The sequence below is a fragment of the Pezoporus occidentalis genome, unplaced genomic scaffold (genome assembly GCF_034315485.1).
Source record: "Pezoporus occidentalis ecotype Australia unplaced genomic scaffold, CSIRO_AGI_Poc_V1 ctg118, whole genome shotgun sequence".
NCBI classification, from domain to species: Eukaryota; Metazoa; Chordata; class Aves; order Psittaciformes; family Psittacidae; genus Pezoporus; species Pezoporus occidentalis.
In genome coordinates this window covers 2,477,419-2,499,582 of record NW_026912972.1, presented here as the reverse complement: position 1 = coordinate 2,499,582, position 22,164 = coordinate 2,477,419, and the positions used below count along the sequence as shown (strand labels likewise).

Sequence of the window (22,164 nt, the reverse complement as noted above, 5' to 3'; positions counted from 1 at the left end):
CAGAGTCATGGATCTCAACATTTGCTGCTGTTCATGTTGAGAATTTGCCTCCTGATCTGTACTTTTGCCAGTGACCAAGATTCAAGCTGCCAGGGCCAGCTGAAAAGCACGAGTCTGTCATACACTTGGCTGGCTGTGCACAGGCAAAGGTAGGCCATAGAGTGGACAAGCAAAGTGACAACGCTGGCCCAGGGGCTACCAAGCCCAACATGGGGCTGCATGGGAAGGAGGTTCACCTATACCTCAAAGATCCCTGCCCAAGAAGTAACATGCTTCCACCAGCACACACTGATCACAAAGGGAAGGGCTGGCGTCAGCATGTGTCCCGAGATGCAGCCCCAGATAGCAGGGAACAAGATCTGTGTTAGGAGAAAGGTCTTCTGGGCTACTGCTGATGCTACGCAACCAAAACACAAGAACAAATCCATTTCACAGACTGCTCAGCAGTTTAAGCTAGGAGCCCCCAGACCTGTCTGTGACATTCCCAGGGTGAGGGTACACCATGCCAGCTCCTCCACATGCTTTCCACTACCATTAACATCCTCCACAAGCTACCCAGGCTGACCTGCTGCCAGCTGGCACCCATCCACCACGTTAGCTCTGTCAAACCTGGAAAACAATCCACCTGGAGTGGTGAACCCCACATCCTGGGTGTATTTTTGGTACTGGGCCCTCTTATACCTCATAATTTCCCAGTAATTGGCCTGGGAATGGGGCAGCAATACTATGGAATGGCAAACATCACCTGCAGCCATAGCTGGCACCTCATCACAAGCAAGAATGCTCCCACTCCAACCTGGGCTTGCAGGCACTCCCTGCAGCACCCAGAAGCTGCCAGAAGCGCTCCTGAGGATCAGCAGGACCATTGAGAAGGACAGATCCCACCTCACATCACAAGGAACAGCTCCTGAGCACTGGGGCTGCTCTGCTCTGCCCAAAAAAGGGCAGCTTTACTTCAACCACGAGAGCAGGGGAGCAAGTGAAAAAGGCATTACTGATCTCCAGCATGTGCATGGGTCTGGGTTACTCTGAATAATTTAAGTCAAGCTTCTTTCATCTTTCTCCTGCTCCAGAATTGCTACTGCTGCCATGCACATGAATAAGACAGGCTTCCCAGGTGGCTGGAGGTGGGGTGCTTCCCATACAATAGAAGCTGAAAGGGAAATGCTAAAAGACAATTTAAAGAGACTCCTTAATCATTCTGGACTTCAAATCTTTACCTCTCATCTTTTCTACGTGTGACACAGCTGAAGGATGCTCCCCCCATCTGAAAGAGACACAGGCAAAGGCTGCGGGAGTGCTGGGGGAGCTCTTGGCTGCAACCAACCCAAGAGAAGGGGGAAACAAAGCCTGACACTGGGATCCATGCCCTCATCCTCCCAGAGCAACGCTGGGAGAGCCTCTCCCAACTCCCCATAGTGGGTGCACATGTGTCAGTGAAGGGCCTATTCACATCACCTACTAGTTGTTCCACACAGATGACAGCATGTGTTTTATACAGCAAATCTATCACAGGGACACAGACACAAGGGAATGAAGCTGCTATTGCCCCAGCAGCTTTTGTAGCACTCCCAAGAGCAAACAGGATGTGAGGAGCAGCCCAATACCATTCCCAGCAAGCCCAGGCTCCCCTGGAAAAGGGCATCATCTGCAGCCCTCCCCATACAAATGCTTCCTTGGGGGAGCTGTACAGCCCCTGGCACACACACAGACACAAAGAGCCACTTCACAGTCCATCCCTGTGCCAAAACTGAAGCCTGCATTTGCACAGCACGCGACTCTCTTCCTAAACCCAAGTGGTTCTTCCAAACTGTATCTTTCATACAGAGCCACCAAAAATAATTGCTAAATTAATGGGGCAATAGCTAATGTACATATATTTGGTTACAGCTTGGCAAATCCAGCTTGAAGATTAACTGTGTATTAATTCTCTTCTATGTTTGTTTTGCAGAAGCTAAAAATGTAATTCAAACAGAAGAGTACCAGCTTGCAGAGCCTTTAAGTTACTCTCAGTTGAAAGCAAAGCTTAAACTCCATTGCAGAGCTGATCTGGGCTGCTTGGTGGTGGTGCATTGCCGGTAGGGAAAGGAGAGGGGGAAGAGAGGTTGCACAAGTGGGTTTTCCAGTTTATTTTAGGGAGAGGAGGTTGGTGTTGCGTATGAGAGAGGAAGAAGCCTCCTAGCCAAGTTATTCTGCCTGCTGCAATGCCCAGGACAGCTATAAGAGAGTAGGGCTGGAAGGAGTATAAAACCCGAGTCAGAATCTGGCTGTGGGGGCCTACACAAAGCATTAGCTGCTTGGAGAGATGAAGCTGCTGGGTTTGTAAACACCATTAAAACAGGCTCTGCAAGAGCCTGAAATAGCTGTGTGGGGAGCAGGGCTGTCATGGCAGGGTGAGAAGGACACGGGAGGTGAGAGCAGGCTCAGGGTCACCCCTCAGTGCAGCTCCACCAGGGCTTTAGTGGGAGGGTACCATGGCGTAGGGGCAGCACAGGGGCCACGGACCCAAAGTAGGCAAGGGGGAAGCCTTGGCAGAATAACAGGGATGGGAGCCTGGTGGCCATGCAGGCAGCTTTCTGTGGGGGAAGCAAGGAGAGGTGTGAGCAGGGACTTTGTGCTGCCACACTGCATCTAGTAGGGGAACTGCACAGCAGCACCTACAGCCTTACACCAAAGAGGTTCTGCAGAGACACGGATGGTCTATCAGTGTAACATGAGGGGGATAAGCAACTGAAGCACAATTATCATGTAACACTTCTGAACACCTTTAGGCCAGTAAGCACTAGATGCCTTTTATGTACTAGCTGGGAGGCTCTGGGATCAGTGAGGTCGGGATGAGATTATGTTTAGAGACCATGTGGCATGTGTTACTTGTCTTTAATAGCAGGGACCAGGCACCAACCAGCCAAGTGCTGTCCCACACATCAGTGGATGAGGGTAATGGGAGCACCAACTATCCTAATAGTGCCTGCATTCAGCTACTCATAGGCATCCCATTTCACAACCCGCTTCCCAACACAGGACAAGTCTGGAAGATCCCACAAATCCATGCCATTCCTCACCTTGGCAATCAATACTCCCTGGCCATTTTGAGACCGGTCTAAACAACTGGTATTACTTCCAGCAACTGTTTCTGAAAAAGAAATAGGAAAGGACAGAAGAAGCTGTCCTGGAAGAGAGCTCTATCACATGTGCTTTCTGCAGTCAGGCTTTTCTCCTCTCCACCCTCTGAGTTGCAATCCAAACCACTTTGAACACGGCTCAGGTTCATCCAACACAGTTGGTGCCTGATCACAGCCAGTGTAAAACATCCTGTCCATGCCAGAAGTATGGCCTGAATGCCACTGGTCTCTTGTAACTCACCCAGCACAGCACTTGTGCTCAGCACTACGTGAACAGGATGTCCTCAACAGGTTTATACAGCCAGTGGGAGGGTGTCCTCTTTCCACCTGGATCTGTGTGGCATGCATAGCCCTGCCCCTCATGCCACTGCTGACACACCATTCACCTCTTTATGCTTCATTTTCTAATGCGGAAGGTCCTGGGAGGGCAATTACAAATACATAAATACATGTATTTGATTTCCAGGTCCAGAATTACTTGGAAATCCTCGCTTCTTGCCAGCCAAGGACAAAACACATGCAGCTGAGGCTCTCCTAATGCAATTGCAAGGACAAATAATGGCTAAATTAAATGCTACAGGACACAGGTTACTCTCCCACCCGCAAACATCCCTGCTCTGTAGGTTCAGACTGCACTTTCGGGGAAATCCCCCCTCCACATAGGCACAGCCACCCCATAACCTGTCATTTGGAGAACAGGCACTACACATCCTGCTCTCTTTTTGCTGAGCTGGGACCTCACTGAAGCCTCTCAGTGGGGAATAAAGATACCATCTTGCTGCAGAAGAGGATGCAGAGCTGTGCTGCCTTCAGGAGCCATCAGTATCATCGGTGAGCTGCTGAGCAAACTAGACAAGGCAATATCCTCCTGTGTCTGTGCTCCCATTCCCAACACATCTACATTCCCTTCAGACTGTAGGCTCTCTCCATGCCTGAGTCTCTGCCAGTGGAGCCTTCAGAAGGGTCTGCTTAGACTCATTTTGCTATAAAAGACCAAAAAGCTTTAAAAAGAATTCAAAATAGGTTATTGTTTTTAAGCAGAATGCCCATGGCTGAGGGTGCTCCAGAGACACCACAGAGGTAAGTGAAACAAGAATGTATAAAGTGGTGGTAGATCATTTTTGAAGGCTGTTGACTGCAGTAAGAAATAAGTTTCATAATCATCTGGAAGAATGATTGCAGGGAACAGAACGTAACTTTGATCATGTCTTCCAAAATAAATAATCTGTACGGTTAAATAAAACCTAGGCACGAGGAGATAATTTACTGACTGTGAATTGCTAAAAGGCTGGGGATTAGTCGAAGATAACTCCTGTTTCCCAAGTGTGCTTAACAGAACAAGAGTGTTTTCAAAGTATTGTTTTCTGGTGTACTGTGTATTTTATTTAAAAAATGACTATGGAGATGCTATTAAGAAATAAGAACTGTCCACAAGACAAACTGTTAGTGAAACTCAACTACCTTCCCACTTCTGCAACCAACAGTTGTTTGCAATATGAACCAGTCCATGAGCTGAGGTTTTATCAAGATGTGTTCTTCCTGAAATCCAAAGCAGGGCAATAAATCTCAACTCAAGACATGCATCAGCTCAATCAGCTTCTCTAGTTTCACAGAACAAGTCCTAGCACAAAAGCCTGGCCTGTGCAGTTAGCTGAAGGATGCTAGTGGGTCAGGAATCAGTGGGAGACTGATTGCTGATTTGCTGGCTAAGCCTTGACATGAAACTGGGATAAGGGAGCTCTCGAGGTCTGTTTTCCAGCCAATTATTTGTCCTGCCCAGTTCCATCGTGGTCTTGCAAACAGTAAGTGCCTGTCCTCAATGCCAGTGGAGAGCATGCCTTAGTCAGGACAGGCAGGTGCTACTCCAGCAGTGACATGCTAAATTAATCCAAGCCTTGTTTCATTGCCAGAGCCTGCAGTGGTGGGACCCCAAAGAGAATTAACCCAGTGTACATTTTCTGTGGGGAGGTTGAGCCTCAGAAGAATAACAAAGAAAAACAGCAATCAGCCTGCTGTCAGAAACATCCCGCCTTTCCCAGCACTCAGGCTTAGACATGTTTTATCACAGAATCCCAGACTGATATGGCTTGGAACAGACCTTACTGCTCATCCAGTCCCAACCCTCCACCACAGGCAGGGACATCTTCCACTAGAGCAGGATGCTCCAAGCCCCTGTGTCCAACCTGGCCTTGAACACTGCCAGGGATGGGGCAGCCACAGCTTCTCTGGGCACCCTGTGCCAGTGCCTCAGCACCCTCACAGAGAAGAACTTCCACCTTATATCTAATCTAAATCTACCATCCTTCAGCTTGAAGCCATTCCCCCTTGTCCTGCACACATACAAGCTAGGACAAAAACACTGGTACATGCAATCCCTTCTTACATAAATGAAGCTCCTCATGATCTCAAAGCCATGCAGTCACTTACAGGCCTGGGGGTTTAAGTGGTTGAGCACTTCATTCAGGTGACAGGCAGCCCTTCTTAGTCTTAATCAGCAGATATCCAGAGAGCTAACTCACAGACATAAAGCAAATCTATTTAGGGAATAAATGTCTAAATAAATATAAGAGATGGGATGCTGATCTTTTAATGTTCCTCTGCAAGGTAAATAAAATTATGGTGGGTTTTTTTCCACTTCAATTCATTTAGGGTATTCATTTACTATGGCATGATAAAAAGGCTCAACACGCCTAGCTCACTAGGGCTTCCCTCTGTCCTTGGGCAAGAAGTTGCCCAGCTAAGCTGAGCACTAAGGCGAAGGCAGGCAGGCTTACAAAGCCACAGTACTCATCAGCTGGATGTACAGGCAAACCAGGGGTGCTTCAACTGCCCAGCTGAGGCCCCTTTGGTGGAGGAAGAGGGCAGGTTTTGCAACAGAGCCTAAATAAAAGCGGAGCAGGCTGGAGGACCCTTATCTTGCACGACAAGTTCATGACATTTAAGTCTGAGACACACAAATAGCCTTTCTTTTTGTTTTCTCCCATCTGCCACCTTCACTTGGTCATTAAAGCAATCATTCAAATGATAAAACAAGTAACACTGCCTAACTAGTGAATGTCAAATCATCAGTGTAAATATGCTGGCATTTATTTATTTATTTGCCTCCCCAAAAACATTCTCCTCTCTTTGGTTTTCTATTGTAATGACTACAATTTACTATATTAACTAGACTTCCAGTTTGCTGGGGTTTGCTTCAAGTTCTGCTTTTTGCTGAGACATCTGTGAGAGGGCAGACACAGGGAAGAGAAGTAGTAAAACTAATAAAGAAGTAACAGTAGCTGTCACCAAAAAGCACAAGGGGCTGAGCCACCTTCCTTTACTACATGTGGCCCTTTCTTTTTGCTCTCATTTGCTGATTTTACTGCCCACTTTCCACCAATACTTTACTCTGCTTATGGCAGCTCTCTACAGGGAACATGGCAGCATAAGAAGGAAGGAAAGCCAAAGCAGGAGAACTGATAAGATGAATTCAAGCCATGGCCCACAGTGGCTTCAGGAGGCATCTGAAACTCCAGCAATGCCTGAGCGTGGGGCTCCTGCCCTCACAGGAAGTATCTATCTGCCGCCTGTCTAATGCAGTGGGAAACGTTAGTCCAGCTGCACCAAGGCTATATCTATTTCAGAGCACAAGCATATGTGTTTTCCCCACCTGTTACAACTGTGAAATGTATAGATAGCATTTACTTCCTAGGCATTCGGCGCTCAAATTAACAGGCAACCTGTTAGTCTGAGTGCAATTAGCACCCCAAACTTCACTCCAGACATATCTGGTAGCTGAATTTGGCTTGCAGGGCTTTTTGCAGCCTGGTGCACTCTTTGAGTAAATATAGGCCAATGTATAGAGTGGAAACCCTGTGAAATCCCTCACAAATTTAACACGAAGCAAAGCTAAACAGGCTGCTGGAGAATTGGCTCTGCCTTTGTTAGAACCCAGACTGGAAAGTTCATGTTTTTACAAACTGAAATTGAGCACCAGGTTCACCCATGAACCAAGTGACTGAGTGTAACACAACCTGCTGGGCTTACTCCTGCCGCCCTCTTCCTGCTGCCGGGTTGCAACATCGCTGCTCCCACTATGTGCCTGTTAGGAAAATGTCAGTTCCATACGGACACACATCCTGGAATATGACACGGGCATTCTGCAGAGGTATACATGAGCAATACCATATGATACCAGCAGGGTAAACCCTTATCTGTGCCATGGCTTGACTTGAGCTGGAAAGTACAATCAGCACAGAATGCAACAGCCTGCCTTCCCTACCATGGCCCCCATATGAGTTCCTTCAATGTTGCAGCCACAACATCTGCAGCAACCTGAGATGCCCACCTACGTGCACTGGATCACTCCTCTACTGGGGTATTTCTTCCACCATAACTAGTTTTGAAACATCAGATAATGATGGGCTTAAATTCTTCCAATTCAGCATTCATCCTTCCCTCCTCCTGGTTGCCATGTTAACAGGGAATGTGCAAACCACATCAAAATGGTCCTTCACAAACCCAAAAGCATGATACTTACTCAGAATTTGATGTAAGGAGGGTTGAGAGAGTGGCACAACCAAGGCTCCACAGTGGCAGGCCAGCCTCCATCTATTACAGACTTCCCCTGGATACTGGAGATTCAAGTAGGCTCACAATTCTAGTCTCTTACACGAAGAAAGTTTGATATTCATTCAACAATCACCTTTTTCCCCCCTTTTTTCTTATAAGCTCCACAAATGTTACCCAGAGTCCTCCTCTTGCTTAGTCTATCAATCAGTCCATCTATAGCATTTTATTTGGATTAGCTTCTCCAAGCCTCCAGTGCATATCTGCATGACACTCTGACCTTCCTAAACCCTGCTGGCAACACACAGACCTGCAAGGTGTCACCCTCCTGTGCAGTGACATGGATTTCTCCCCAAGCCCTGGATAAATCTAAACAACACATCCTCAGAGTATCTGTCACACCAATGACACTGCTCATTCTCTGCACGTGTGACGTTTTATTACCCTCTTCTACGCACTGAAGCTGATGGGAAGGAGACCTGCCCTTCTCCTGTCCAGCACTTGTAGCTAGACCCTTAAACGTAGAAGACAGAGGGAAGAAATAAGGCAGCCTGCTTACCCTCAGGAAGGAGAGGTCTCGGTTGTGCTCGATGCTGGTGATTTCCAGGTTGCCCATCACTACCTCGCAGTTCTCATAGTACTTGCGCAGAGCCCGATACTGCTGCTCCAGGTCAGAGAGGGAGCTCAGCTTGTTCTCGGTGCCGGCACACACTGCAAGAAACCACAAGGCAAACAATCAGGATGAGTGGGGAAAGGAGCAGAGAAGGAAATAAAGTTTGTGTACAGGCATACGGGTAATTGTAACAAAAACCTGAATTATTCAGAGGACTGGGTGCTGCAAATAAACCCCAACATGAGTTACTTTATTATCAACAGTAGAGATAGAAAGGTACAAATATGGTCCATGAGTATCTCAGCAATTTAAAGACATCAAATAGGATGAGGTGCTGGTATTCACCATCAAATGTGGAAAGGCTGAAAATGCACAAGAGCAGATAAAATGCAAACCTAAACTGTCAAACCCAGCCCTCAGCAAGGTCCCTAACTAGTTCTGCCAGCGACAGAATCAGACACTGAACAGAGATGCACCCATCACAGACAATAAAATGTACAGGCTGAAAAGACCCATGAACCCAAGCTGACCAGGGCAACCCAGTATTCTCCCTATTCAGCTAATGCTCAGAAGGGTCTGTTGGTCAAGCCAAGAGCAACCTGACCAGAAGGCTCATACCCAACATGAGTTTTCCCATAACTTTCCTTAAGACCTCAGCTCTTGCTGGCTTTATGCAATTAAATAGGAGAAAGGCAATAGCAAAACCTACATCATAGAATCATAGAGTGGTTTGGGTTGGAAGGGACCTTAAAGCTCATCCAGTTCCAATCCTCTGCCACGGGCAGGGACACCTTCCACTAGAGCAGGTTGCTCCAAGCCCCTGTGTCCAACCTGGCCTTGAACACTGCCAGGGATGGGGCAGCCACAGGTTCTCTGGGCACCCTGTGCCAGCATCTCAGCACCCTCACAGGGAAGAGCTTCTGCCTAAGAGCTCATCTCAACCTTCCCTCCAGCAGTTTAAAGCCATTCCCCTTGTCCTGCCCCTACAGACCCCTGTCCAAAGCCCCTCCCCTGGTTTCTTGTATCCCCTTTAGGCACTGGGAGCTGCCCTAAGGTCTCCCCTTAAGAAGCCTTCTCTTCTCCAGGCTGAACCAGCCCAGCTCTCTCAGCCTGTCTCCAGAGCAGAGCTGCTCTAGCCCTTTGACCATCTTCATGGCCCTCTTTCCAGATCCATATCCACATCTTCTTTCCACAAGTCACCAGACTATATTGGAGATGTCAGGTGAGTTGGGAAACCCCATCCTAATACAGTTCATTTTTAGAAGACTCCCTTTAGTATTCTACTCTGTTCTCAATTCTGATGTCCAGTTCCAAGCTGCTGCTCAGCTCAGCTTATGAGCTTGCTTTGCATCAAGCAATGACAAAAATCAGTGCAGAACGAATCACAAGAAGTAGCATTTTACAACTGCAGATTGTCACGCAGCTCTCAGCCTGCCAGGGTAGCAATGCTATTGAAATGGTCAAGCGTGGGGTTAGGCATTTTTACTTCTGTTTTTTACTTTTCCTCTTTCCCCTTTTACTCTTCAGTTTGTGGGTTGCTCTTACCTGTGACCAAATTAACCTGAACATATCCAAGCTTTTTTAAATAGGCATTGTACTAGGCAAAACATGAGCTGGATCAGAATAGCATTTTGGGAGCCATTCCCATTCTTGGATGAGATCAATACAAACAAAACTCTCCATGACTGGAGGCATAATCACTAAAATTGGCTAAAATATGCTCTTTTGAATGATGCAGGGCCTTTTCTAAATATCAAAAGCAATGAGCTTTTTGAGTACTATTACTGACTGTTTACTTACTACACCACCACCAGAAATGGGAAATAACTCTTCATCAGGGACTGTAGCATTAGGACAAAGGGGAATGGGTTTAAACTGAAACAGAGGAAGTTCAGGTTGGATACAAGGAAGAAGCTCTTCCCTGTGAGGGTGCTGAGGAGCTGGCACAGGGTGCCCAGAGAAGCTGTGGCTGCCCCATCCCTGGCAGTGCTCAAGCTCAGGCTGGACAGAGCTTGGAGCAACCTGCTCCAGTGGAACGTGCCCCTGCCCATGGCAAAGGGCTGGAACTGGATGATCCTGGTCCTTTCCAACCCAAACCTAATGGGAGCAGAAATCTTGTCCTCCTGAACCATAGCAGGAAGGAGAGAAGGGGCTAGTTTCATTGCAAGCTGTGCACAGGATGAAGGCTTTATCATTTATCAGATCATTTTCAGGTTTTGTGTTTCATTTAGCACAGAACAAAGTGAACAGGCACTGTACAGGCCTGACTACATTTGGTCTGGTTGGACCTGGATGATCTTAAGGTCTTTTCCAACCCAAACCATTGCATGATTCTATTGGAAGTCATTTTCTGATTTCTTTCTGTGACCTGGTAGAATTAAAACATCAATGTCCTCACTAAGTTTAAGAGCTTGATATGGTTGACATCTATTCATTGCACTGGGCCGCAGAAACCCAGAACTGGCTGTTTTGCTCAGGTTATAAAAGAAAAACTATCATCTCATTCTCAGGCTTAATTCAAGGCACAACCATCCCAGTTTGAAATTTTACTCATAAACCCCTCCCCCTTAGAGTAAGACATACCACTAAGTAAAACACGTCTAAACAAGGTTTTCATTGATAGTATTTTTAATAGCCATTTGGGGGGATTCCCAAGATGGAAAGAGATGGTCCCACTGGGACCTGAGGTAGATCTGCTGGTCACCTGGAAGGATTAACCACTGCTGCTAGGGATGGTGCATCTCTCATTTTGAAATGCAAAGCTCTGTCCTAGCTCATCTTTAGGGCTTTATTTGGAACAACCTCGGGATGTGATGTACAAGCACCTCCACCATGCCTGTCCCTGCCAGAAGACTCCTAAAACTGTTTGCTACCAATTACAAAGCCAGCTTATTTGCTCCTTCCTTAAACGTGGCAGCATCTATAACAATAAGACTGTGTTTCTAGCTGAATAAGTATTATTCTGTCTTAAGGCTCCCGAGGACTAATAAATAATTTCTGTTCCATTACACAATTGGCGCTAAGGATCAACACAGCTCAGAAAACAATTCCAATAGCTCAGCTAATAAAGCTATACACTGCAACACTGCTATTCCATGTTTCACACCCATTAAACGTTTCCTGCAAGCTAATTTAGCTCTTTGTTTTTGTAAGGAGGAAGAACACCTGGAGCCTCACCTTGCAAGAAGATTCAATGGGGGTGAAGCCAGCCCAGATGTAAATCAGAGCTCCAAGTTTTATTCAAGCGAGGTTAATTTTGTACCACCAAACTACTGAAGTACCTCCTCTCAGCTTTGGATATTGCTGTGGAAATCAATTCCTTCAGATAAATAAAATCTTAAAAGTAAATTTAGAGGATCATGTTGATCCTTTAAATTTGTCTCATAATTCCAAGCACTTTATTTGTGTCTTACAAAAAGAAATCCCTTCTGGTCCTCTGTTACACAAAACATCTCCTTGTTCAAGATCCCTGGGCCTGGCTGATACATGGCAAAAGGTCTATGCAATGTGCCTCCTCCCAGCCTGCTCTGCTGCAAAATCTGGGAAACAAGGGAAAGTAAGTGTCCAGTGACAATCCTCCCAGCCATGGCATGGCCTGGCTCAGCTTTTACAGCTGTGGGCTGTCCTGACAGGTCATCTCCCTTCAACAAAAAAACCTGGTTACAGATTGCCTCGAAGTCCTATACCAAAAGTAAGAGCATCCTACATCAATGTAGGGGTACAGCACTGCCACAGGTACCCAACCCAAACAGTATTTGAAGCAGGAGAGCACCCTGACCTGCAGAACAAGTTGAAGTCCCAACGTGAACTTGAATAAAACCATGGATCCTCAATAACCCATTATTATACTAAGCCATTAATCTCTCCGTGCCTCAGCTTTGAGGCACAGATTTTTTTGATGCACCTACTAATTATGCCAGATTCTAAATACAAAAGAGAAAACTAGAGGAGTATTTAAGAGAAGGAGATGAGATCACAACTGTCACTTGCAGGAGGACAGAGCTGGGACAGCACCTCCATTCTTCCCAGAGAGTCTTTTAAAACAGAGAGATTAGATATGGTGGTTTTGTAAAGATAAAATAGAACTAATAGGGTAAAAAGCCATCCCTGCCATGAAAGTGAAATGCTGCTGCCATGTACTATTACAGAGGTGCCCACACACAACCAGGAAGCCAAACCTGGGAGCGGAAAGCAGGCTGTGAACTGGGAGTTAACCAAGTTTTATCCCCCCATTTTGAGACACGGGAGGAAATTCCCAGCTCCTCCAGGGCAAAAATAATCAATCTGGGTCTGATTTGCCAAAATACTTCAGAAGCACTAAAGGGAATTGGGAAGGATGCCGAGATCCCTTGCCCTTGAGCTCAACACAGAGCACAAGCATATTCCCCTCATCCTCCTGATCCTTCCCTGGAATAACAAAAAGAATCCATGTGCTGTAGGAGCTCTTTAAAGCACCAAAATAACATAAACATATGAAAATAAGTATTTTCAGGGATGCTCCAGCCGTATACAGGCATCAACGCAAGCACAACAAAATGCATTTCCTTGTCATGCCACACAAAACCACCGTAATCTATATTTCATAAACTCTCTTCAAAGCACTTTGCTGTACATTATTTTAGAGAGCCCCAGAAACCAATGAGCAGCAAGAAAAGACAGGTTCCATGCTAAAATCAGTCCCTGAAGCACACCTCTCCTGGTTAATTAAAAATACTAATTCCTCAGCCTTTGACAGAGGTCAAAAAAGCAGCAGCTTCTCTCACTGTTGAGCATCTCTGAGCACATCTGCTCTCAACTTACTCAGGAGTTCTTACAGGGATGTGTCAATGAGGGGAATCCTTCAGTGCTGTTCCAATACATGCCCAGGAAAATCTGACATTCCCTTACGTTCTCACTGATGGAAACCCCAGTGAGCTGTTGACTGCCAGCCTCTACAGGGCTACCACCACACCATGAAGCTCTCAAACACATCTCTCCACCAACACAGCTTGACCATTCCATCTCTTTCCACATTGTGGCAACAAGGCTCAGAGAGTACTGTTGTACACACACATATATGTGCACAGAGATGTATGTGCTATCCCAAAGCTGAAGGATGCGCATCTTCCCCACCTGGGAAGCTCCAAACTAGAGGTGAGAGCCACCAGACAGGCTGCCAGCCCACTGCCACCTCTCATCTGCACCCCAAGCACAAGGCGCGGGGGCAGAGCACTGCTTGGCCATCACAGAAGTGGATTTCAGGCATTACTCACACATTTACACTTTACTTTCAGCTGTTTGCTTATTACCAGCTACTGAAAATGACAGAGATGAGCTTCAGCTCCTAATGGCCCCAATTACAGCAGTAATAATCAAGAGTATTGAATTGAATTTATGTTTTTCATCAATATTCATGCACATGACTTGGAAATTAATTTTCCATTGACATTATTTTTCATAACAAAGCCAAATCATTCGGATGCTCACTCAAAGGTAGAAATTAATGGAGGCATTTAAAAGAGTCCTTTAGCTTCTGCTTTTTAGGCCATTATTTTGCTCTGCTCTGTTGGTGATAAATCTATACATTAAATTAAGAAATCACATTTGACTCCATCTAGTTCTGTTTCTAAAGGGTTTTATGATCCTCCCAGCTCAGATGAACTAACTTTTGGAAGGAGGTCAACTTGTTTTCTTTCTTATTTAACCCCTCTCCAGATCTGGAGATTTGGGAAGAATGAATCCCATCATCTCTGGCATGGTCACCCCCACCTGAAGCACTGGTGTCTCACTCCTCTCCCACAGCATATTCAGACAAGCAGCGATGAGGCATCCTTTTTGCCAACACCAAGGGAGTTATGTTAAGCATCTGGATATATTCTCCTGAACCATAAAACATTTATTATTATCTCTTTGGCAAGGACACAGGAGAATGGCACATCTGCCCTGCACCATCTCCCACCTGAAAGCAGCACAACCTCCCTCCATCGATCACTTTGCACACGGGCCAGAAACACAAGAGGGGGCCTAACCTCTCAGACTGGTTTCAGCAACTTGTTTATGAAAGGAGAATCCACCTTCCTTCACCCCAGACAGGACAAGCCCAACAACAGTGAGTATCTCTTTCTAACACATTCTCTTCCCATACTTCCCACTTATTTACTGAATTAGCAGTGGGTTTACAGGCATCAGGGTTTCTTGAAAGGCAGCTCATGTAACTGTGTATTAATAATTGCAAACACTTGTGGTAATCTGTTAAGACCCCCAGACGAGGGGAAATATTCCAGCCCCTTAAGGAACAACTAATTACCAGGAATGCCACAGCAATCCCTATTAATTTCATTAATGCTCCATGCTCTCAGCAACAGCCCGGGCACCCTGTCACGTACACACGCAGAAGAAGGGGGAAAACACACTTTTAATCCTTTCATTATTATTTTACAGCTTTCCTTGAATAAGCTGCCAAAGCCCTGAATTTCCTTGCAATTAGGCATGTCCTAACAAAGGGAGGGACCACCAGCAAGCACTTCCAGCCTTACAGATGCTCCTCGGAGAAGACAAAACACTCCTGGAGGTCACCAGCCACTTTCCTGTAAACTCAGTGGTTTTGGAGAGTGTCTGAAAATTGGAGGCTTGCTTTCCCTAGGTGAGAGACTGTCATGAAAGAGAGCATCATTTTCTCTGTACTCCTAATTAAAAGCTCAGCTGGCACAAGTGTTTTCCTTCCGTGAGGTCTGCTCTCCACTAGAAATTACCATCCCATTTGAATCCGGTTGCATGCAATCAACCCAAGTGCCATGAACCCCCTGGACAGCTGTGAGGCCCTGAGAAGCTCAGCATTGCCATCCAGCCACCGTTCAGGCTGTCGGGGATGTCATCAGGATGAGGCGACACAGGACAGCACTTGTGAATCACACTACCATGGCTTTAACCCCTTCTACCTGCAGGCAAATGTGCAAACAATGCATAAGCAAAAGCCTGGGAGTGCTGTGGGTTATATGGATTCCCAAGTTAAGCTCGGCACAATCCTAAATAAAGTCAAGTTAAAAAAAGGAGCTATAATGGTGAAGCTATACATGGTGAGGCACTGGAACAGGGTGCTGAGGCACTGGCACAGGGTGCCTAGAGAACCTGTGGCTGCCCCATCCCTGGCAGTGTTCAAGGCCAGGTTGGACACAGGGGCTTGGAGCAACCTGCTCTAGTGGAAGGTGTCCCTGCCCATGGCAGGGGACTGGAACTGGATGATCTTAACACACTTTCAAACCCAAACCATTCTAGGATTGTCTGATTTTTATCCATACTTAAAAGGACACTCTAAAACACTTCTACAGCCTTTCTACTCTTTACCTAGCAAAGAGGTCCCTAGGTTGATAGCACCAGGGACCAAAAGCATTAATTCCCTAAAATGTGCTGACTAAACTCCCAAATATCATTTCATATGCCATTGTAAAAGCGTCCTAGCACTTCCAGGGAAGTGGCAGGGATGTGTATCATCAGGGTAGTCCCACCTCCAGTAGAGGCTGATCAAATGCCACCTACAAAAGGAAGCTCTTTCCCAATCTCATGAACACAAATAGGCACAGTAAAGGCTGACAGTGATTGCAACTTCATCAAGAAGGATTAGTTATGTGTGATAACACTTTTCAGTGCTGATGGCATCCTCTCCTTGCACCAAGCTCTTCAAAATCTGTTTGGTGGATGCTGCACAGTATACTTTACCCATGTAGCACTCCTGTTCATAGCTACCAGAAAACAGGATCAAACATTGGCTAGATCTATACTGTGACATTTCAAGGATAATTACTTGTGCTGACCATGTTAAGCCATTGTCATCTGCTTGCTTTATGCCAGTATTTCCAGCATTTTTTCTCTTTTAAGCTTGTCATATCTATATTATGATACAGAACTGGAAAGGACAAAATGGGGAAAATGTACTGCAGGACTTGTATCACACAGCTACCACTAAACAACAGAAATTAATACAAGAAGCTTTACCAATGGTTCTTTCCCCCAGGCCTTTGTACCAAGTTATTTTCTCTGGGTACTTCTCCTTCACTTTTTCTCCCTACTTTTCACAAACACTCACACACACACACACACACTTTCTTCATTTCTATTTTGAGGGTAAATAGTTGCTTCTTAACTATAATGTAGGTACTGGACTTGACAAGCAATTAAAGCAAACAATTTCCACTCATCTAACTTTGCCAAATTAGTCATCTGCCATCTGCTCTATCATCTGGCTCTCCTTGAGGTCTTGCTGTGAATCTGGAAGCACTCACTCTGACACAGAGGCACTGGATAAGCCTCCAAGCTGGCGGGGAACCCAAGGGATAGAGGTGACAGGGGGTGTGACACGTGGCCCTGGCTGCTCATCCTCACCCCTACCAGGCACCTCTGAGGAGCTGCTTGCTGGATCCCGTGGTCAAACTGGCAAATGACCAGCACACAAGTTGTGATAGAGAAGCATTTAAAGGTTTCGTTTCTGGCCACTTGTACATGATAGCTTAGACGGATGCTAGATTTGCTTACTGGGTGCAGGATCCAAAAAATAACCCACCTTACTGAAATGCCTTCAGCATTTGCCATCGAGCTCTCAATGAAGTACAGAACCTAAACAAGCAATTAATCGATGTTATCTAAGATAGATTTGAGTGCTCTCTGTTTCCAGCAGCTCCCTTAGGTCAGTGAGGCCTGGGGGAGAATTAGTAAAGCCTCCTTTTGAGACAGGGAAAAGGTTTTCAAATAGCTCTGAAATACATCAACTCCTGAGCACTGGCAGGACCTCTCTCTTTTACCAGCTTCCCAGTTTGGCCTCCTTACTGGGTCTCCCAGTATGATTATGAGCATCACCAGCACCCCTTTTCCAACTGACCGACATTAAACACCACTCCAGAGTTCAAGTTAGTCCATGCAGATGTTTGCTGCTGCTGCTGCTCTGAACCATCACACGGAGGAATCACTCACCCTGTTCCTGTGAGGGCCACCACATACCAACTATTCCTGAACAACTCTCCAGTTCAGCCACTTGAGTGCAACACCCAAAATCAAGTTTATGAATCTAACTCTTAATGCCAGGAACCAAAATCCTCCCCCTAGAGTACCAAAGCATAGACCATCACCAAAAACCTCCCAGGATTACTAAGTCTGCAGATACATGATCATGAGTAATACAAGGCCATGTGCTTCTGGGCAGCTAAACACAGAGCAAAGTGCCAAGCTGAAGGCGTAAGTTTGCAAATGTTGCTCTCCCTGCTTTCCAGCCCTCACCATTCCCAAGTCCCATTCCAGCACAGCAGCAATGGCTCGTACAACCCATTTCACTCCATCACTGTGTATCCTGGCTCTCTACTGCGGCAAAGTGGTGGAAAACCCTACAGGTCTCAGCAGTGGGAAGGATTTGGGCTGTTTTTTCCATGCCAGGGAAAGAAGTGGGGGGAAAATGATGGAACACAAATCACAAGCACCAGGTGAATGCATGCACAGGTGGGAGTAGGGGGAGTATTGGGGAGCCAGGGTCTTGGACCGGGTTTTTGTACATGTGCCCTCAACACAAATCAATTTAGCGAGGGATGCCAGGAACATCTGCTGCACGGTTGGTCCAAAAATCATTTCCCAGCTCATAAACCGGGCTGCTTTACTGGGGACATGAAGGGCTCCTGTTCCCCTGCAGTGCTCTTCTGGGAGCCCAGGGGTGCTCAGCTTGCACAGCCTTGCCATGGTGCTACAGCAACTGTTGCCTTTCCAGCAGTATTTATGTGGCCCCACAACAGCCAGGGCCCTTTGCCCGCCTGGCCTCCTTGCTTTTTCTTTCCTTCCCCAGAGGCCCCCTGAATACCACAGCATTCACTCAGCTTAAATGCATTTTAATTAACATTGTACAAACACCCTGAGTTTGTGCGTGCACGAGGGAGCGCGTTCATCCAGCCTCTGCTTGATTCTCAGCCCAAGAAATCCAGCAGGAGTGCTGGCAGCCGCTGCGATGGGAACGGGATCGTGGTCCTCCCTGCCTGCATGAGGTTTAAAATTCACTTGGCAAAGTGCTCACAAGCTCTTGGATCCTACTTACTGGGATTTAAACACAGCTTAGGTAAAAAATACAGCTCAGACATGGAAGGTGGGACAGGTGATTTTGTATCTACTAATGTAAGTGCAAGTAATTAGTCACTGCTAAAGCACACAGCAACCACCACATTGTTACAGGGTACGCAAAAGGCACTTGTGACATTAAAAAAAAAGAGGAATAAAAGAGGTGTTTCCTCAAGATCTCTCACAGCAATTCTTCTCACACTACATTAGTAATTAGTATGTATTCCACCTAATCAGATGATTAAAATAACTATGAAATTTAAGCACAAACAAATGGACTGCTTTGGATAGAAGAACCTCCCCTAATTCTGGACACCCTGTGAGACAAAACAGCAGAAGGGCTTACACAAAAAGTCCCTGGAAAAAAGATCTGGGTACTAAAGGAAACAAACGTGTAACAGGTGTATTTTATCCTTATTAATATTTTATCCTTATTAATATTATTATTATTACTCTTATTATAGCAACCTGGTCTAGAGGAAGGTGTCCTTGCCTGTGGCAGGGAGTTGGAAATGGATGAGCTTTAAAATCCCTTCCAACCCTAACCATTCTATGAGATGATATGATTCCATCTCACAGGGAGTTCCTGAGATGGCACGTGGGTGTCCTCATCACACAGGTAAAAGCAAACCCAACATTTTTGAACTGCTTTGCCCAATTGCTTCAAGGTGACTGTGCAATGCAGGAGAACTATTTTAGCCAATATACACAGGTCTATTAAGTTGAAACTGCATGTGGGTTATTTTTCATTGATGAAAATAACAGGCTCTCACGCAACATGAGAACCTGGTCAAGCAGACAAGAGAACTGAGCCCGTGTAAGACAGCTGAAATGGTAATTATTTAAACTTGCAAGTGCTGCAGATGAGGGGAACAACACTGGAGTTGCACAGGCAGAGAGGGGCCATGCTGAGGCTGGCTGGGCCCACAGGAGGACACTGCACTTCGGAGCTGAAGCACGCCAAAGAGCAAACAGGGACCACGTCCTGGGGTCTGCGGTGGTCAAACATGTTAAGGTCATCAAGCCAAAGAGCTAACCTGAAGTGCTCTCTTACACAAGCCTTCCTTAAACTGATGGTTGCATTTTCCCATTTGCCCACTTCTAAAGGGAATAATACACCTGTGTGTTATTAAACCAAAGGTGTTCAGATACCAGTTTGTAAGCGGAAAAAAAAACCTTTCCGTAACGAAAGTCTATGCAAGACCTTTTTTTACTGCTATACACTATGTATAAAAACCAGCCTAGTCTTAAACCAGCGTATTTTCTGCCACAGACAACCCTCCATCTCTTGCAATTCACACAAGTTTCACACAAACAGCTCCATACAGGTTAGTGAGTATGCATGGCATTCCTGCTGGGCATGACAGAGGTGCAGGTCAACACCAAACTCCCACCTTCTCAAACCCACATGTTGTGAACCAAGTCCTGGATTGACCAATTTAAATTAAACAGAAATCAAAAGCTAATAAAAGCCTGAGCACCCAATAAATTCTTCCAAGGCTGCTGAGATCTTCAAGCTTTGGTGAGCAGCAGCACAGTGGCCATTCTGGGGTATGGTCATGCTGTATAAAACCATACCTCTACGACTGAGGTATTTTTAAGGAAGGAGCTACTTTTTAAACCTCACTGAGGCTGTGGGCATAAGCTGCTGCTATTAAATCTGCACAAAGGGGGCAGATGCAGAGCTTGCATTTGAATTGATAAACTCATTTTGCACAAGCAGCATATTCAGGGCAAGCACCCGCAGTGCTGATGCATCTGCCTGTTTTACCTGGGAGGTGAGGACTGCATGTCTGCATCTGATGAGCTTCTCATCAATTCTTTAACACTGAGCGAAGTGGTGGCTGAAAGCACAGCCTGCCTTGCCCCTCTTCATGCCATCCCTACTGAGCCTTTGTAAACAATGGCACTTTCCACGGATGAAAGAGGACACAGGGGAGAGCCAAAGCTGCTGTGAAATTCTTCCTTAAATGCACTTCCTTTGCAGTCAAATCTGGCAAAGCAACTTCAAAATACTTAATTGTTTTCCTCACCCAACCTATTGCTGTGCTGCACTAACCATAGGCATACTCATTATTTTTCTTCCCCTTATCTTCAGAAATCATCCCAAAAGGTAAGTTTTAAATAACCATACTTGTCAAAACCGCATTATGAATTCCTTATAGATCACTTTGCTCAAATATGCTCCCTGTTAATAGTTTCTCTTCTTTCTGTCGGGCTTTTTAAGATGTATGCCATATATATTTTATAAATGTTTGGGTTTATTACCGCATCCCTGCCCCAGAGACTGCCCTTAAACTTCTGTTCATTGATTGTGACGGTATCAATTTGTAAAGGTCAACAGAAAGCTGCTCTGACAGCTCAACTCAGACACCACTGTTTAAATGAGCTGTTTCTTTTTCTCTACAAAGCAAGACGCCAACAAAATCAAAACCCAAGGTCTTCATTTCACTGGCCTGACCAATGGCTTTGATAGGCTTTGGATCTCTGATAGCTGTTGAACCCTCCTTGGAAATCCGAGCTTGTTTGAGGGTCTTGAATAACATGTGAACAAGCAGGTTTATGAACAGAAAGGTTTATCCCAACAAACACGAAGTCAGGCAAAAAGGCAGAAGGCCTGCACGGATGAGCAAGGAGCTCCTGAACAAAGTCCAACACAAAAAGGAAGCCTACAGAGGGTGGAAGTAAGGACAGGTAGCCTGGGAAGAATAAAGAGAAATTGTCCAAGCAGCCAAGGATCAGTTAAGGAAAGCTAAAGCCTTGATAGAATTAAATCTGGCCAGGGACATCAAGGGCAAAAGAAAAGCTTGTCCAACAGTGATGAAAGGAAGACTAGGGAAAACATGGGACCTCTTTGGAAGGAAATGGGACACAAGGCTACCTAGGACATGTAGAAGGCTGAGATACTCGATGACCTTTTTGTGTCTGCCTTGACTGGCAAGTGGTCAAATATCTCAAATATCTCAAATTCATAACCAATGAAAGCAGGGCTGTGCAATTTATGATGCTGTTACACCGGAAGAAAACCTGCCATAAATCAAAGAAAACAGTTATATAAATGAGTATAAAAGTGCAGGGAAATGTCACAAGATAGCAATAAAGTATCTTCCAAATGGTAAATCCCAGGAGCAGAACTACCATTAGTTTTGAACCCTTCGCTCAACAACAGCAGGACTGGTTTATCACAGGAGTAATCAGTACCAGAGCTTCCCTCCCGTAATAACTCGGGAGAAACCGCATGCTCCTGGTGGGAATCAGGGAACCAGGAGAAACACAGTGAATGCACCATCACACAGAGCGGTCTGAAGTGACACCATGATCCTATGAGTTTGCCCCTGCTGCTAACTGAATGGAGCACAGGTGTACATCACATGCAGCTATTCCCACATATAACCTGACATACAGAAACCATGGAGGGATGATTCTTGTTTCACGTGCAAGAAGAATGAGATGCCCACCCCAGGGGCACCAGCCAGGTCTCCCCTGCAGGCACTGCAAAGGAGGCTGCTTTAGCAAAGGGGCAGCAATACAATACAATAATACAATATAGCCTGGGAAGAATAAAGACAAATTGTCCAAGCAGCCGGGGATCAGTTTAGGAAAGCTAAAGCCCTGATAGAATTACATCTGGCCAGGGACACCAAGGGCAAAAGAAAAGCTTGTCCAACAGCGATGAAAGGAAGACTAGGGAAAACATGGGACCTCTTTGGAAGCAAATGGGACACAAGGCTGCCCAGGACATGTAGAAGGCTGAGATACTCAATGACCTTTTTGGGTCTGCCTTGACTGGCAAGTGGTCCAATCACACTGCCCAAG

General features: G+C 45.9%; 1 protein-coding gene across 7 annotated transcripts in view; it reads right to left on the bottom strand.

Moving 5' to 3' along the window:
• ERBB4 (erb-b2 receptor tyrosine kinase 4) overlaps positions 1–22,164 on the bottom strand; it is a 604,652-nt gene that overhangs the window by 367,597 nt on the left and 214,891 nt on the right. For all 7 annotated transcript variants that reach the window (XM_062602108.1, XM_062602146.1, XM_062602123.1 and 4 more), the window contains exon 2: positions 8,230–8,381. In XM_062602108.1, coding sequence (XP_062458092.1) covers positions 8,230–8,381 — 152 coding nt within the window. The remainder of the gene's footprint in view (positions 1–8,229; positions 8,382–22,164) is intronic.